Source organism: Mastomys coucha, unplaced genomic scaffold (assembly GCF_008632895.1).
Source record: "Mastomys coucha isolate ucsf_1 unplaced genomic scaffold, UCSF_Mcou_1 pScaffold5, whole genome shotgun sequence".
Lineage (NCBI taxonomy): Eukaryota > Metazoa > Chordata > Mammalia > Rodentia > Muridae > Mastomys > Mastomys coucha.
The window spans coordinates 48740821-48757790 of NW_022196911.1; the positions used below are offsets into that span (position 1 = coordinate 48740821).

Genomic DNA, 16970 nt, shown 5'->3' on the forward strand with positions numbered 1-16970 from the left:
AAAAAAAAAAAAAAAAAAAAAAAAAGCAGGAATCTTTCCAAAATGATTTTCTCCTAGGCCTTGCCTACCAGAGCCCTGTCATGGATGTTAATCTAAGGCAGTCATCTAAGGCAGAGTGCCTGCTAGTTATTAGCTTGTCCTATGATGAGGCTGGGTGCTCTCAGTGTTACTTCTGTAGCGATTCCTCATTCGTGCAGAAAATGTATGTTCTAGAAAGGAAAAGGCCCAGGAAGGTCTGTATCTCACCCTGCTCCACAAGCAGCTCTGCTTTTTCTTGGTTGAGGAGCCGTGCTTCTTTACTCAGCTTCTCCAGCTCGCGCTGACAGTCTACCAAGCGCCTCTCCTTCTCCCTTACTGTCCTCTGGTGATTGTGATACAAGTCATTCAGTTGCTCGTCAGTCCCTTGAAACACCTGTGTCAAACCAAAATAGACAGTGTTGATGTATTATCAGTATGACAACCACTCTAACACAATGGAAATTTATTCAGTATCCATTTTAGTAGAGGTCATAAACATCAAGACTCAGGTTTACTTCCCCCAAAATGTGGAGATGAAAGGTTTATATGCAATACATTATGATGATCCCTGAATTTTCAAACAGGACAAAATTTATCACCCACAAACCTTTTCCATTTTCTGTTCTAATTCACTGTTATCTTTCTCCATTTGTTTCTTTCGGCTATCCAAGGCTTTAATTTCATTGTCAAGTCTCATTATTTTAGAGAGGTTGTTTTCAATCTCTTTCAGTCGATTCTGAAAGTAAAGGTATATTCCACATGAACAGAATCTATTCAGGTTGACATCACTGAAAAAGGGACATAAATTATACACAGACCATTTAACATGACATCACCATTTAGTGCTAACACCAGTCTGTCACTGGAAACACAGCAGAGCACTCGGGACACCATAAAGCACATACCTTGCTTTCAACAATTCCTACACAAGTTATTTGTTAGGAAGACACTGACAGTTACATTGTGAAATGCCACATTTTAACTATGCTAACTTGATAAGAACAGATACTACATTTGATCTTAGAAGACCAAGAGGTGATTTATTATTATACATGTATATGTGTCTGTGTGCAGGCCCAAGGAGCTCAGACAGGTGCTAGATCTCCTGGAACTAGAGTCAAAGGCAAATGTGAGCTGTCTGATAAGACTGTTGGAATTGAACTTGGATCTTCCACAAGAACAATGAGCCCTCTTAACTGCTGAGCCTTCAATCCAGCTTATGAAATGCCACATTTTTTTTTAAAGATTTATTTATTGTTATATGTAAGTACACTGTAGTTGTCTTCAGATGCACCAGAAGACGGCGTCAGATCTCATTACAGATGGTTGTGAACCACCATGTGGTTGCTGAGATTTGAACTCAGGACCTTCGGAAGAGCAGTCAGTGCTCTTACCCGCTGAGCCATCTCTCCAACCAGAAATGCCACATTTTTAAGAACAAGACTCTTAAATGGCTACTTTATTTTTTCAGTGACAATTATGATGACGATTAAATGCTGAGCCTTGGTCCTAGGGTTTCCTACACAACAGGCAAGCTTTTAGCACTGAGCTACAACCCAAGCCCTAACTTCTTGTTGTTGTTGTTCTAGTTGACACAGGACCTCATATAGCCTACATTGGCTTTAAACTCCTTATGTAGTCAAAGACAACACTGAATTATCAATATTTCTGTCTCCCCTCACCAAGTGCACCAGGCATGCATGTGGTACACAGATATGCACACAGGCAAAACACCTACACACATAAAAATAAAGGAAAAAGTAAAGTCAATTATACTAGTAATGTCTCTTGTGTTCTATACACAATGGACACTACGGGTTCTATACTAATGGGTACTACGTAGTCACCACACAAGCAGGACCTTCCTTTACTCTGTCTCCTCCCATATCCCCAGAGTGCTCAATGTTAGCTACAGGAAAGAGATCTGAGCAAAAGTAATTTTACAAATACTGATGAAAGTCTACTGTGTCCTCCTGGGTGCTACTCTAAGTTCTCTCTGACTCTAAGGCCAAAGCTAAGCAGCACAGTCAGGAGACCAGGCTGGTGCGGTGGTGTGCACCTGTAATCCCTGGGCTCAGAAGGGGAGCAAGAGAATTACAAATTGTTTATTGTGGTTCACAAAGTAGGAGTTCATCTCAAAGACTCAAAGAAACAAGAATGGACCAAGCAAGACTGGGAGGTAAGACTGGAATGCTGATCCTCCTTGAGGTTGCAGACTGAAGCATGGATATCCAACACACGGGAAGCACTGGGTAAATGCTACTAAACACATGCACTTGCCGAAGGCTCTCTTATAAACCCCAAGGTTCTGCTGCTGCCTCCTCCAGGCTCGGAAATGAGGCAGGGAAGAGGATCCCTTGATCCTAGACTAGGATTCTAAGGTCAACCTGGGCAAATGGCTAAGATCCTGCCTCAGAGATAAATATATAAAATCCAGAGGGTATGAAGAAGAAACAACCCAAGCCAACTATGCATGAAAATGCCTTAAGAAAGCCTGCTAATTTGTAAGCTGATTAAAACAACAACAGCACAGGGTTTAGAAAAAAAAAGATGCTAATTTACATATGTATGGAAGAATTTCAAATTCTGTACAATGCCGAGAACACCCTTAAAATTATAAAAATTCTCTGCAAAGACCTGTCAATTTGAAAATTCCAAAAAAGAAAAACTCTAAATATACATGCTCTCAAAGTTCACATAGATATAAGATACTCTATGGGGATGGAGACATGGCTTAGTGGGTAAGAGTAGCTCCACTCACACAGTGATTCCCAATGTCTGTAACGCCAGTCTAGGGAATCAGATGGCCCTTTCTGGCTTTCACAGGCACTGCATGCACATGGTACACCATTATATGCACAGGCAAAACACTGATATACACAAAATAAAAAAAATTTTTTAAGGTACATTAGGTTGGGAAATGGTGGCACATGCCTTTAATCCCAGCACTTGGAGGCAGAGGCATGTGGATCCCTGAGTTCCAGGCCAGCCTGGTCTACACAGTGAATTCCAGGATAGCCAAGGCTACACTGAAAAACCGTCTTGAAAAAACAAACAAACAACCAAACAAATAAATAAGTACTTTAGTGGTAAATGATACAACAGTGAGGGAGGGGATTTCTTCTTAGTATGCTAGATAACTGCTATTGTACAAAATGGTAAAATAAACAATGTCAGTAATTGTTGTATACTTATAAATTACTGAGAAAATAGATTTTAGATACACTTACCACACAAAAGAGGTATGACATAATGAAAATGTTAGTTAGCTGGCTTTACTCATCCCTATAGCAAATACTTACATTAAATCATAGTACACATCATAAACATACAGTTTTAATTTCCCATTAAAAAAATCACTTGCCGGGGCTGGAGAGATGGCTCAGCGATTAAGAGCACCGACTGCTCTTCCAAAGGTTCTGAGTTCAAGTCCCAGCAACCACATGGTGGCTCACAACCATCTGTAACAAATCTGGCGCCCCCTTCTGGAGTGTCTGAAGACAGCTACAGTGTACTTACATATACTAAATAAATCTTAAAAAAAGAAAAAAGTAAAAAAATCACTTACCTTCAATGGCTCGAGTTCATTCTCATAGGACTTGACAATTGCCTGTGACGACGCTAACTGGGCTTCCTTTCTAGTGATCTGATCTCCAATCTCACAAGCTTTCTCCTTATTTTGCTTCAGATATTTCAATTCTGTTTGACACTCTTTTACTTTCTGACCTTGTGTCTGACGTACCTGTCGTAGTGTATCTAAGGCTTTAATGTACCTTTGAAGATAGGGAAAAAAAGCAAAATTTCTGGCTAAGTAATGTTATGCAAACACAAAATTATTATGCAAACTCTAAATTACATTTAGAGTTAATGACCTGGAAAATGTTTATGACATCAGAACTAAGTAAAAAAAATTACATTTTTTTCTCTCAGATAAACTTTCACCACAAGAAAACTGAAAGGAGCTATGCCTAATGGTTGCCACTGGGTGGAGTAGTGAGTGCTGACCCTCTTTGCTTTTTAATTTATTTTTTTAATAAAATAGCATCAAGTTGGCCATGGTGGTGTTCGCCTAAAGTTCCAGATGCTGGGTAAACACAGAAGTCTGAGGGCAATCTTGCCAATAAAACCGACTGTGGCCCAGACTTGGGGTGTAACTAACTCATGGTGAAGCATGGGTTCTTAGCACCAGGACCTGGCTCAAGCACAGCCTCACAAAATAAAACAAGACTAAGAAACCTCACAGTGACAGCACTCACACTTACAAACCTTGTTGCTGAAAAAATCTCATCGAATTTCTGCTTCAAAGCCTTCCCTTCACTTAAAGGCCAGTTGGAGTCTTCTTGGTGACAGAAAATAACATTGTTCAGCACAGACTTGGAGACCCCCAGACAACTTATCATTTCTCTGTCGATTTCTGCACATTTGGAGCTGAGACTGACTGGTTCACCATGCCTACAGAAAGTGAGAATCAAGGCTATTAGTAAAATGACCTTCAGAGGTTCTTACTGGGTTGGAATTTGAACCTACTGGGTTCAAATTCTTTAAGGTCTTATCTATTTGAGACTCACCGCAAACTTACTATGTAGCCAAGTATCTTGAACTTCTGATCGTCCTATCCCTGACTCCTAAGTGCTAGGATTACAAGGGTCTGCCACAACCCAGTCTAAGGCATGCTCGGGATCACACTGAAGACTGTACACTGGGCAAGCACTCTACCAATTGAACCACATACCCAGCCCATGCTATTCTTCTATTAAAAAAAAAAAAACTGCCCTTTACATGTCTCATTAGATAGTCTCCTCGTGCTAAGAAAACTCTTGGTGCTAGGAAGGCAGACTGAAGTGTTTGCCACCTGGCATGATGACTGGAGTTAATGCTCAGCACCCTGGAAGAAGGCTCAGGTGGTAGCATTACTTGTAATCTCAGTGCTGAGGAGGCAAGCAGGAGGACTCCTGGAACTCACAGGCCATCAGCCTCACTGAGTCCCAAAAGCAAGGTGAACGGCTCCTGAAGAACCATACCCAAAGCCCACGCTCAACTCTGGCTTCTTCAAACACATGAACACAGGGAAAATCTAACCCTTCTGTGGTCACTGGTGAGGCGATTATGCAAAACAGGCAGTTCAAGAAAGAAAGCAGGAGTTCTAAAAAACATAGTAGGATGTTTTCTGGCCTGTGTGCTTGTGTATGTAATGTGTACACATCCATGTGGGGGCCATAGGACAATACAAGGTGTCTTTCTCAATTCCCACCTTTCTTCTTAGTCATGGTCTCTCTCTACTAAATCTGAAGTTCATTGATTCAGCTGACTGAGAATCCCAAGATTTTCCTGTCTGTTTCCCAGAGCTGGAATTACAGCCATACATGACCTTATCTGACCTTTACATGGGTGCTGGGAATCAAACTTAGGTCTTCACGCTTGTTTGGTGAGTATCTTCCTAACCGCCACATTTGGACTTTTAAATAATTCATTTAAAGCAGCCAAGGGGGAGGAACTTGTGGCTGCCAGCAGTTGGTATCGGATCCCCTGCAGCTGGAGTAAGGTGATTCTGAGTAGCCTAATGCAGGTGCTGAGAACCTAATTTAGGTCCTCTGGAGAATGCAAAAGCTCTTAGCCAAATCATCTCTCTAGCCTCAATAACAATTTTCTACACTTGATCTTAGACAGAAGGCTGAGAGTGATAAAATCCACTTTCTAACCCATATTACGTGTGTTCCTGATAATTCGTCTTTCTCCGTCTGCTACTGACAATCAGTACAATTATGCACAACTCTCTCAAACTAGTATATTTAAAAGTCCAAGTAGGTGAGCTGGTATGGTGGCTCACATCTATAATCCTAGCATTAGGGAGGCTGATGCAGGTGGGCTGTTTTGAGTATGAGGCCAACCTGGGCTGTCACAGGCTTGCTAGATGTAGTGGTGCATGCCTATGAGGCCTTCTTGGGAGGTGGAAGCAGGAAGACCACAAGTTCAAGTCATCCTTGGATACATAGGAAGTTTGGGACCAACCTAGACTATGAGAGATCCTTATCTCAAAAAACAAAACAAAACAAAAAGCCCTCCAAATATATAAAGCAAACCTTTGGCATTCTTTTCTGATAAAGCCTACCTCCAAAACCCATACCCATTACAAGGCAGAATGTAATTACCTTCTCTCTCTCTCTCTCACACACACACACACACACACACACACACACACACACACACACGGCATATCCAGTTACATAGCATCTAACTCTAACACACTGATAATGGTCAAAAGGGAAATGACCACTTTTTCCTACTTGTTCACTTTTTACCTCACCCTTCGCTGTATGGAACTAGCATCTATCCAACCTAGTAGTTATGCACTCTCAATTATAGCAACTATTCACAAATGGCATTAAGGCAATGGAATAGTATCACTCAATCTTTAACAAGAGCATTCTGCATATGGGATGCAGAGACAGCTCAGTGGTTTAGAGCACTTGTTCCTGCCGAGGTTCTGAGCTGGAGGGGCCCAGCACCAACATGGTGGCAACCATTGTGTCTCTAGCTCCAGGGGAATTTTCTAACCTGCTGCACATAAAGACATACAGGCATAACATGCATACATATTAAATATATAAATGTAAAAAAAATCATTTTATTTTAAGATAAATAGTATCAAAAACCTAAATGTTGATAGTAGGTAAGACTGCATGGAAAGGCATGGCGTAGATGAGAGCTCTACTCTGTATTCCATTACACTGGGAGGGAGTGAGGACAATCCGGCTGTGACATGTCACCCTGGTGATCACCAGGATTGATTCAGCTGACCTGGCTGGCCAGGAGGGTGTCCCCTTCCTCCCTCACTGCTCCATGTGCGTCCTCCCAAAGCTGCACTGGGTTGAAGAGGACGGCCTTCCCAGAGGACTAGTCTTTGAGTAGCTGTACTCCCCTGCTAGAACCTCCAAAGAAGCTCTCAATTACACTGAGGATACAAAATGACTACTGAAAAATAAAGTCTGGCCTGGTGTGTGCCTTTAATCCCTGCCCTTGGTAGACAGAGGCAGGTGGATTTCTGAGTTTGAGGCTAGTCTGGTTCCAGGACAACTAGGGCTATGCAGAGAAACCGCACCTCAAAACAAACAAACAAACCACACAAACAAGAAGAGGAAAAAAGGAAGGAAAGACAAAAGAAAGAAAGAAACAAACAAACAAACAAACAAACAAACGTCAGATGTGAAGATTTATCCAGGTAACCCCAGGACTAGGGAGGCTGAGGCAGGTGCATTCATATGAGTTTGAAGCCAGTCTGGGCTACACAGTGAGTTCCAAGCCAAGCTGAGCTAAAAAGTATGAGCCCTTGTCTCAAAAAGAAAAAAGACTGTCAAAAAGGAAAACAAAATCCTATCGAAAGAAAATTAAGACACTCCTCTAAAATAAAGCAACAGTTACAGACAGGCTTCCAGGCCCAGAAGACCACATTGAGCACCCCTCCATGTGAGCACCCCTCCAAGTCCGAGGTGAGTACCTACTTTTTTCTAGTAATGACTCCTTCCAGGGTTTTAAATTCTGTCTTTTTACTTTTCTGACTGCAAAGCATGGACCTCTGCACGGCCACTACCTCTCCATTGACATCTCGGAACTGCAGGCGAATCTGAGCTCGCACATCCGTTTCTTGAGCAACCTTTGATGAACAGAAGAACACCGTCAACCTTGCTTATCCAAAAATAAGGGGAAGCCACTAAAAGATATCATTCAAAAGGAGCCATTTTTATCTTTCAAAATACGGGAAGTATACCGCTTAACTGATTTTTTTGAAAACCATGCATTTTAACAGCCTCCTCCCCTTTTAAAAAAGATTTACTTATTTATGTATGAGCACACCATTGCTGTCTTCAGACACACCAGAAGAGAGCATCAGATCCCATTGCAGATGGTTGTGAGCCACCATGCGGTTGCTGGGAATTGAACTCAGGACCTCTGGAAGAACAGTTAGTGCTCTTAACTGCTGAGCCATCTCTCCAGCCCCCTAGCAATCCCCTTTGTTCAGTGTTCACTGTCCCTCTAGCCAGTCATTCTCAGCCTGTACATTGTAGTATATCCCACTTTTATAAGCACCAATAACAGTATCTAACACAAACCCTCCCTTATCAAGAAAAACTCTCTAGCTATTGTATTGCCCTCTTAATTACAGAAAAAAATAATGATTGGTTTTCTGATCAGTGAAGCTGGTTTTGTCAAGGGCAGTAAATGGCTCCATATACCCAAACACCCTATCCCTTAACATGGCGAAGTTGATGGCAGGCTTCCATCCTCTTCCTCACGTATAAACACAGTGTGAAGCTAGCTAGTGTGCTAGCTTCAGGCCTAGAAGCCCCTCTCTTTTATTCATTTCCTATTTGATCCCCTGAGGCTTTAAATAGTAACTGTACTAAATAAACTATGTATCCTAATTCCTGATTTTCTTTTTCTTTTTCTTTTTAAGACCTAATTTTCTTTTCGTAATTCTAACCTCTGAATGGTACAAATATTTATTTTTTATTTTTGCCAACTGGATATTTACCTTGATTATCTATGGAATAACTTGAACTTACATATTTAAACCAGATCCACCCAAATTTCCTTTTTGAGTTCCTCTATGACAATAAAGGGCAAAATGATCTCAATAACTTGTTCAAGGAGAAACCTTGAAGCTACACTTCATGGTTCTGCTTCTCTCAACATCATCATCTCTGCCCTCAGGTCACACCCAAAATCTAAGTATCACTGCTTCTACTACTTTAATGAGGCCACCAATATGTCTCACTGGTTTATCACAAGCCTCTCGGTCTCTGCCCCCTACCTTTGTCACTTACAGACAGCCTTCTGTCAGCTAGACTGATTCCTTAAAACATAACTCAGATGGTGTGTTTTCTCTGCTCAAAATCTTCTATCTTTTTGGATTAGCAACCGGTGGAGGATACAGGTCAGCAGGGACACACTTGCCTGTCGTCTGAGGTCCCACAAAACCTAGGGTCTTCTAACTTTCACTGGGCTTTCTAGTTCTCCCTTCACTACTTTGCTCCTCTGAGTCCCGGACATACTCAGCATGCTCTCACTTCAGGGACTCTGCCCCCTACTGACACAGAATGGCCATCTTCTCCAGACTTCAACAACTACCTTCCTCTTAAATAAATACTTACAAGGGTTGCTTGCTATGCAAAAGAAAAAAAAATGTTTTGTTTTTTAAACTGGGTGTCTCTATGTAGTCCTGGCTGGTCTCAAAAAATACTTCAAGAGTGCAGGAAAAAAAAAAAAACACCTTAGGGGATCACTGATCCCTTACAGTTGGTGGCAACGGAATGGACAGACAAATCCTGGATCCGTTTTAAGGGGTAGCAAAGGCCGGGCGGTGGTGGCGCAACACGCCTATAATCCCAGCACTTGGGAGGCAGAGGCAGGCGGATTTCTGACTTTGAAGCCAGCCTGGTCTACAGAGTGAGTTCCAGGACACCCAGGGCTACACAGAGAAACCCTGTCTCAGAAAAACCAAAAAAAAAAAAAAAAAAAAAAAAGGGGGGGGGGTAGCAAAGGCTGGCTTATGAAGTGGAAATGGGGTAAGATAAATCAATAAAGGCCAATCCATGAAAAAAAAAATTTGTGGCTGATCATATCTATAACTTACTAAACTCAAGTTCCGGAGGTAGAAGCAGGCCTGAGAGCGAGCAAGGCAAGGATGCGAGCGTAGAGAACTCCTAACTTATGCTCCACCCAGTGAACAGTGTGCACACATGTGCAGGCTAGTTTGGTAGACTTTATTATTAAAAACTGAATTTCGCTGGGCAGTGGTGACGCACGCCTTTAATCCCAGCGCTTGGGAAGCAGAGGCAGGTAGATTTCTGTTGGGAACCATGAGAGCCCTGAGATAAATATCCTGCCCCAGCTAATTGAGAACCCGGAGATTAACATCCTGCCTGACAATCACAAGGATGTGAACCCTGAGATTAACATCCTGCCTGACAATCACAAGGATCCAGCTTGGCCCTGGGAAAAGAACATTCACGGAAATCCACCCCCTCTCCACCTGTCATCCACCCCCTCCTCACCTGTCACACCGGAGCTCAACCCCAGAAGAGTTTGTAACCCTCCATCTCCCTCCTTCCTCTCCCCCTCCCCTCCAAGATTTTTGCTTTAAATATGCTCGGCTGCACTAAGTAAACGGCTCTTGACAAGCAATGCTTCCTTGAGTCCTGTCGTCTCTCTCGCCCATTCTTTATTCACAGGTTGTGACCCTCCTCGTTCCCCCGAATAACGTGACCTGCAGGCCAGGTCAGATTTCTGAGTTCAAGGCCAGTCTGGTCTACAGAGTGAGTTCCAGGACAGCAAGGGCTCCACAGAGAAACCCTGTCTCGAAAAAACAAAAACAAAAACACACAAACAAACAAACAAAACCAACTGCATTTCATCTGAGTCCTCTTATTTCTCAATAAAGTACAAGCCAAGAACATTAACTAAGCAGAGTGGCTTATAGATCTAGGAACGAGAAGGTATGAAGCAGTCATTTAACAGAGGGCCCAGTAAAAATGTACTAAGCAGCGTGACTACTTTCAAGATGAAATTTATAATCAGCTGTATAATTCCAGCATTATCTTTAGTCATAGGAAAGTTTAAAGTCACACTAGGCGCTTTTTGAGGTTTGTTCTATGCACTAGTTAGGTTATATTGTTAAAACACTGACAAAAAAAAAAAAATTGGGGAGGAAGAGGTTTATCTGGCTTACAAGTTAGTTTCATCTAGGAAGCCAGGGCAGGAAATCAATGCAAGAATGTGGGGACTGGAACTAAAGCAGAGATCATGGAGGAGTGCTGCTTACTGGCTGGTTGCCCTGGCTCGCTTAGAGCTACCTCTCTTACAGAGCTCAGACCCACCAGCCTAAGGATAGTACTACCAGCAAGGGCTAGGCCCTCCCATATCAATCAGCAATCAAGAAGATGCCCCACGAACAGCCTCACAGGCCAATCTGATGGAGGCTGTTCCTCAACTGAGGGTCCCTCATTCCCAGTTATGTCTAGGGTTGTGTCATCTTGACAAAAATATGGCAAGTAGGCTTTGTTCGTTTGAGACAGGGTCTCATGTAGCCCAGTCTGGCCTTGATCTCCTAGTTCTCCTGCCTCTATTTCTAGAGTGCTGGATTACAGGCATGTGGCCTGCCACATACCAAGCTTACAGAAAACTTTAAAGTCACATTTAATGGTGCTACTTAAACGACTTATGGGTGATCAGTTAAATAAATGAGGGCTGGAGGCAGAAGCAAGTCAATCTCTGTTCATTCAGGGTCAGCCTGGTTCACATAGTTAGTGTCAGGTCAGCCAGGCCTAAAGCAAATAACAATAGCCCTGCAGGACATAAACTCAACGAAGTAATAGCAGAAACTAAAACCAGCAAGTGTGTATTAACAGATGCACAGCACACCACCTCCTTAATTTGTATAATAAATAAAATTCTGATACACTAAAATACAAATGTGTAAGTTTAATTATAGATACACAAAGACATGGTTTTACAAGCACAGGAAGAATTTAACAATAAACACCTTACTGGGATTTAGTGGCACTACATAAATTCACATATAGATATGCAACAAGAAAAACCTACAAGGCAAATTTAATGTGCTGTATACACACTAGTAGTAAAAACATCACAATCCAAGCAATACTTCCTGAAGATTTACATCACAGTAGACTATAGTGAAAAACTAAAAGCAATCAATCTAACTGCAAATAATGCTGCAACTATTAATGATATTTATATAGCATCACAAATTTCAACTAAAAGACTTAAAAAAGTCCAAAGATTGAAACATCCCATACACCAAGATTAAGAATTCATTATAATGGCTTTTGCTTTCTTTTTCAAAACTTCCTTTTTATTATTATCTATTACTATTATTATTATTATTGTGTGTGCATATGTACATGTCTGTGCATGAGCACAAGGCCAGAGAATAACCTATGGAGTCAATTCTCCCCTCTACCTTCACAAGTTTGAACCCTGGCTTGCATAGAAAGTGTGTTTACCTGCACTTGTCAGCCTTATTGTGTTTTAATAACCTCACACCGTATGACAATGCTCAGTGGGAAAAACCTTGAAATGTACCATTAGATAGGACTATGATCTCTGCTGGGTAAAACAGTACATAGGAAAATAAATAAAAATACCAACAATGGTTACCATTGAGTGCTTCAACTGTAGATGACCACCTTTCCCTGCATACTTTCCACCCTTAGGTCTTCTACAATAAGCAACTACTACTTTTAGAATTATAAAAACTTAATTCTTAAAATATAAAACTTGATAGACACCATTCATTACCTTGGGATCATGAACAAATGTATTTCCTTTGGTTCCAGGAGGGAAATCTCCAGTACAAATATACTTTAGACATTCAATGATGGTCTAAAGAAAGAGAAAGTTGTGTTATTTAGTTATGAGAACCACAGTACTTTATGACAAATATTAATTCACAGCCAGGTGTGGAGGTGCATGTCTACAACTCTAGCACTTAGAAGGTGGACAAGCAGATCAGTTCAGCCTAAGCTATGTAGGATGCTGTGTCCAAAATATATAAATAAAATAATAGCAAAAAAAAAAAACATGTATACATGTAGCTAGTGATTATAAGCACTTTATTATGTCTTCCTTCCAGGAGACCAAGGCTAAGAATGTACCTGGTACACAATGTCAAGGAACATTTCCACATAAATAAAGCTCTACCTCCTGACACTCAACATCCAACTTGGTATTTCTGGCTACCTTGCAACTCATTATGTAGACCAAACTGACCTCAAACTCACAGTCATGGGCATGCCTCTGCCAATCCAGGAGGATTAAAGGAGTGTGTCACAACGCACAGCCCACATTTTCAGAAGTAATAAAATAATTTTCTAGTGTTAGGGTTCCTCTATCAGCTTCATGTTCACAATAAGCCATTTTTTTTTTCATTCGTTATGTTTTTTACCAGTAGATCTGTTTTGCAACTCTAGGTTACCTATTTCTCATATTTAAAACCCTTTTTGGGGGCTGGGGGTGAGACCCAGTTGGGAACTGGTGGCGAGTGACAGCTAGGCTTCCGAAACAAGGGGGCGGGGCTGGGAAGCTGGGGCGCAGGCGGCCCTTCCCTGGGAGCTAGACACTAGAGCGGAGCGCCAGCCTGGGCTTCCGACACTCCGAGAAGCTGGGCCGGCCCGGCTCTGAGGTCCCCGAGGCCCACGTACCACACAGGGCGACACCCTAAACACCTTCTGGGGCCCTCCTCAGGACTTACCGTCTTCCCCGCCCCATTGGGGCCAACCAAAATTGTGAGGGGGCTGAAGAAAGAGATAATCTGCTTATCTTTATCCTCTATCCCAAAACTTCGCACGCCCAGAATGCTCATCTTTTCGATCCTGGACATGTTTGCACCACGTTTCTTATCTCGGTGCCAGAGGCGAGTTTAACCTCAAGGCGGAAGCTGGGCAAGCCGGGAAGGGACGCCGCGAGAGGACCCGAAAGTTCCGAACGCCAGCGGCGAGCAGGAGCTCCGGTGGCGAGAGCACTTCCGGTCCCGCGGGCTGCTGTTTCCCGGGAGGGCGCGGGCCGGTTCTGCCCTGCACGCCCAAGAAAAGCCAAGCGAGCCAGCAACCGCAAGCTCTCAGATTCCCGCCTCGCACGACCTGGGGTCACGTGGGGGCGGACGCGTACTTGTCCACGCCTCTCGCACGCCCGGGGCATGCCGGGAAGCGGGACTCCTAAGGTGCGCGAGCAGGTCAGCTTAGCTGCTGCCACCATCTCTGTTTGCTTTGGCGTTTTGAGATCGGGTCTAGCTCTGGAGGATCGAACTTGCGGTTCTCCTGCCTCAGTCTTCCGAGTGTCTCTATTACAGAGCCTCGTAGCCCGTCTGAAAAGAATAACTTTAAGTAGCAAAGACCAGACTTTTTGTCCACATTTGGATCCCTGGACTGCAAGAATGGGTGGGCTGGGGTGCATTCTGAAACCCAGTAAGTGGTTTGTTAGTGACATGTCTGTACTGACAGTACTGTTTATTTGCGTTTTTCCACTGTCACTTTCTAGTGGTGAGTAGTTTCTCTTGATCACGTGACTGTGGTGCTACCATTACAACAGACTGCATTCTTGTATATATTTTTGCTTTAGAATAAATCAGTTTTCATTTCTACTAAACTGTAAATGTTGCTAGTTAATAGGCTTGTGTTGAGATCCTTGCAGAGCTAATGGCTTTCTGAGCTGGAGAGGTGGCTGAGTGGTTAAGAGCACTTGCTCTTGCAGATTATCGGGGTTCAATTCCCAGCACCCACATGGTGGCCCCAACCATCTGTAACTCCAGTTCCAGGGGAATCTGACACCCTCTTCTGACCTCCCCGAGTACCAGGCATAGACATGCTGCACATACATGCGGGCAATACACACTTAAAGTATATATGTGTGTGTGTAGGTTTTTTTTTTTTTAAGTTTTGCCACTGAACTATTAGTAATATACACATGTCTCCACCCTAAGCAATATTTAAAAGTGCAAAAGGAGTTTAAGACCAAAAGTTTGGGGACTGCTACTGTAGACCCAAAACCAGATGTTGTTCGAAGACAGAGTTCTCCTAAGTAGGAAGAAAGTCCCCCTCCTGTCGACATGGTCACAAGGTAGGAATTAGGTAGGAAAAGGGCTGGCTGTGGAGGCTCAAGCTCTAACTCCCCCACTCAGGTGAGTGACTGAGGCAGGAGGATGCCTTTTACTGTAAGCGTGGACTAAGAGTGAGACCCTATCTCAGACAAAAATAAAAACCTGGCCTGGCGTGGCCAGCCCTGACTCATAGATCTACAGCACAACTCTTGGACCTAAGGCTCACGGAACATATCAGAAGAGGGGACAAAAAGATTGTAAGAGCCAGAGGTCCAGAAAATCTGTGAGATTGTGTCTCCTAGAAATGCCAGGAAATTTCACACAGCCTCAGTAGACATGCTGACACAGAAAGGGAACCAATAGAGAACTGCAATGGGATAAACTGCTAAGAAGAGAAGACATGGTCTTTTCTGGGGAGGACTTGGTTATCCAATACCAAGTGGTTAGCCCTGAAATCACATGTGTACAAGTAATACTAACCGGCTCAGTAGGTTGTGTTCACATATTTGTGTGTGTGTATGTGTGTGTAACAACAAAGAGGCCATGAATTTGAAAGAGAGAGCAAAGGGGAGGCAGTTCATGAGAAGGGCTGAAGGGACGAAAGGCAAAGGGGAAATGATATAATTACATTTTAATTCTTCTGTTGTCATTTTGTGAGCGTAATTCTGGCTGCCTGGAACTCGTTATGTAGACCAAGCTGACTTCAAATGGAGAGAGAGCCACCTGCCTCTGCCTCCCAAGTGCTGGGATCAAAGGTGTGCGCCACCACACTTGGCTTCATGCTTTAATTTTTTTTCAAGAAAAAGAAGAAGCCAGACAGACCTGGAGAAACGGGCCTGTAATCCCTGTTCTAGGGAAGCTAAGGCAGGAGGATCATTGCAAGTTCCAAGCCAGCCATGGCTACAATGAGACCTTGTCTCAAAGATCTCAAAGAACAAAAAGTGAAGGAAATTTGACGGACTCTGGGAATGCCGAATGTAAACCCTGAAATCAGGAGACAGAAATGCTTATTAAGTAATATTTATATAATGATAATGTTTTTAATTTCAGAAGTATTTTGAGATTCATATGTGAGCATTAGTAGCATGGTATTTAAAAATATTTTATTAACCTTATATGTATGTGTGTGGTTATGTGCACATGTTAGGGGCTAAAGAGTGTGTTGGGTCCCTGATGTGGGTGCTAGGAACTCAACTCTGGACCACTCTGGAACTCTGGGAAAACAGCGTGTAAACCTCACGTAATCATGCACAAAAACACACATTTGGAAAAAACACTTCAGGAAATAATACTTAACTGAAAAAAATAATGGACATGTCATGGTAGTTACATTCCATCACACACACACACACACACACACACACACACACACACACAATTCTACATTGTAATAGTAAAAGTTTTCTAGTCAAAATGACCAAAAAAAAAAAAATATATATGGCTCAAAGTTCCAATCAGCCAAGTCCCCAGTTCTTGGTAAAGCGCTTCTGGAAAACGTTTGGTTTCACTTGAACCAAAATTAATGAGATGAAAACCAAGCTGCCTTGAGATCCTATCTTCTGTCCACAGGAACCTACGCATCTTTCTAATGCTTTCTGATCAGTTGTCTCCATAGGCACTGGCAACTGAGCTATCTCTTGGCTAGTCTTTGTTCTGTTTTCTTTGTCATTTACATTGAGTATCTTTTGATGGCAAATGTCTTTAATACAGTTTTTTTTTTTTTTTGGTTTGGTTTGTTTTTGGTTTGTTTGTTTTTTGCTGTGTGTCTCTTTAATAGGTGAGTTAATTAACTTGTCTGGATTAGATCTCCTGGCTTCTGGTCAATTTGAACTTTCCTATCTCATATTGTGCCTTGTGTCTCTTTTACTCTTTCTAGATTGGTTGAACATTTTTATTCTTTTGTTTTAGTACCCGAGTTGGAAAAAAAAAATCCCATTATTTTAGAAATTCTACTTAAAAATTTTACATGGTTATTTTGACATTCAAAGCTAATCATTTTAGAACCTTTGTTAACGTCACAAAAACGATGATGTACGATTCTTATCACCTCACCCATCATAGAACTCTTTCTAATTCTTGTTCCGAGTGTCTTGAATACCAGCACAGTGAGCTAAATACACACAGTGCTATTTAGGTTTACCAGCAGTTATCAAACTGTTATCAAACACCAGCTATCAACTAGTAACTACTACTGCTTACATCACCCCCTTCCTTTAGGCATCTGTCGTTCATTACATGAGCAAAACTCTTAAAAATTTGTGCTGGGGACTAGGGGTATCACTAGGTTGCTAGAGTGCTGGTTTTACATGCACAAAAACCCAGGTTCAATTCCCATCAC

The 16970-nt window shown here is 42.3% G+C and overlaps 1 protein-coding gene across 1 annotated transcript in view; it reads right to left on the reverse strand.

The window, feature by feature from the left end:
- The window catches only part of Rad50 (RAD50 double strand break repair protein), a 55044-nt gene extending 41356 nt beyond the window's left edge, over positions 1 to 13688 (reverse strand). The window contains exons 1-7 of the mRNA XM_031352042.1: positions 13289 to 13688; positions 12337 to 12420; positions 7518 to 7669; positions 4285 to 4470; positions 3587 to 3791; positions 626 to 754; positions 247 to 412 (exon numbers count right to left, since the gene is read on the reverse strand). Coding sequence (XP_031207902.1) covers positions 247 to 412; positions 626 to 754; positions 3587 to 3791; positions 4285 to 4470; positions 7518 to 7669; positions 12337 to 12420; positions 13289 to 13417 — 1051 coding nt within the window. The 5' untranslated portion in view covers positions 13418 to 13688. The remainder of the gene's footprint in view (positions 1 to 246; positions 413 to 625; positions 755 to 3586; positions 3792 to 4284; positions 4471 to 7517; positions 7670 to 12336; positions 12421 to 13288) is intronic.
- Between the last annotated feature and the right edge of the window lie 3282 nt (positions 13689 to 16970).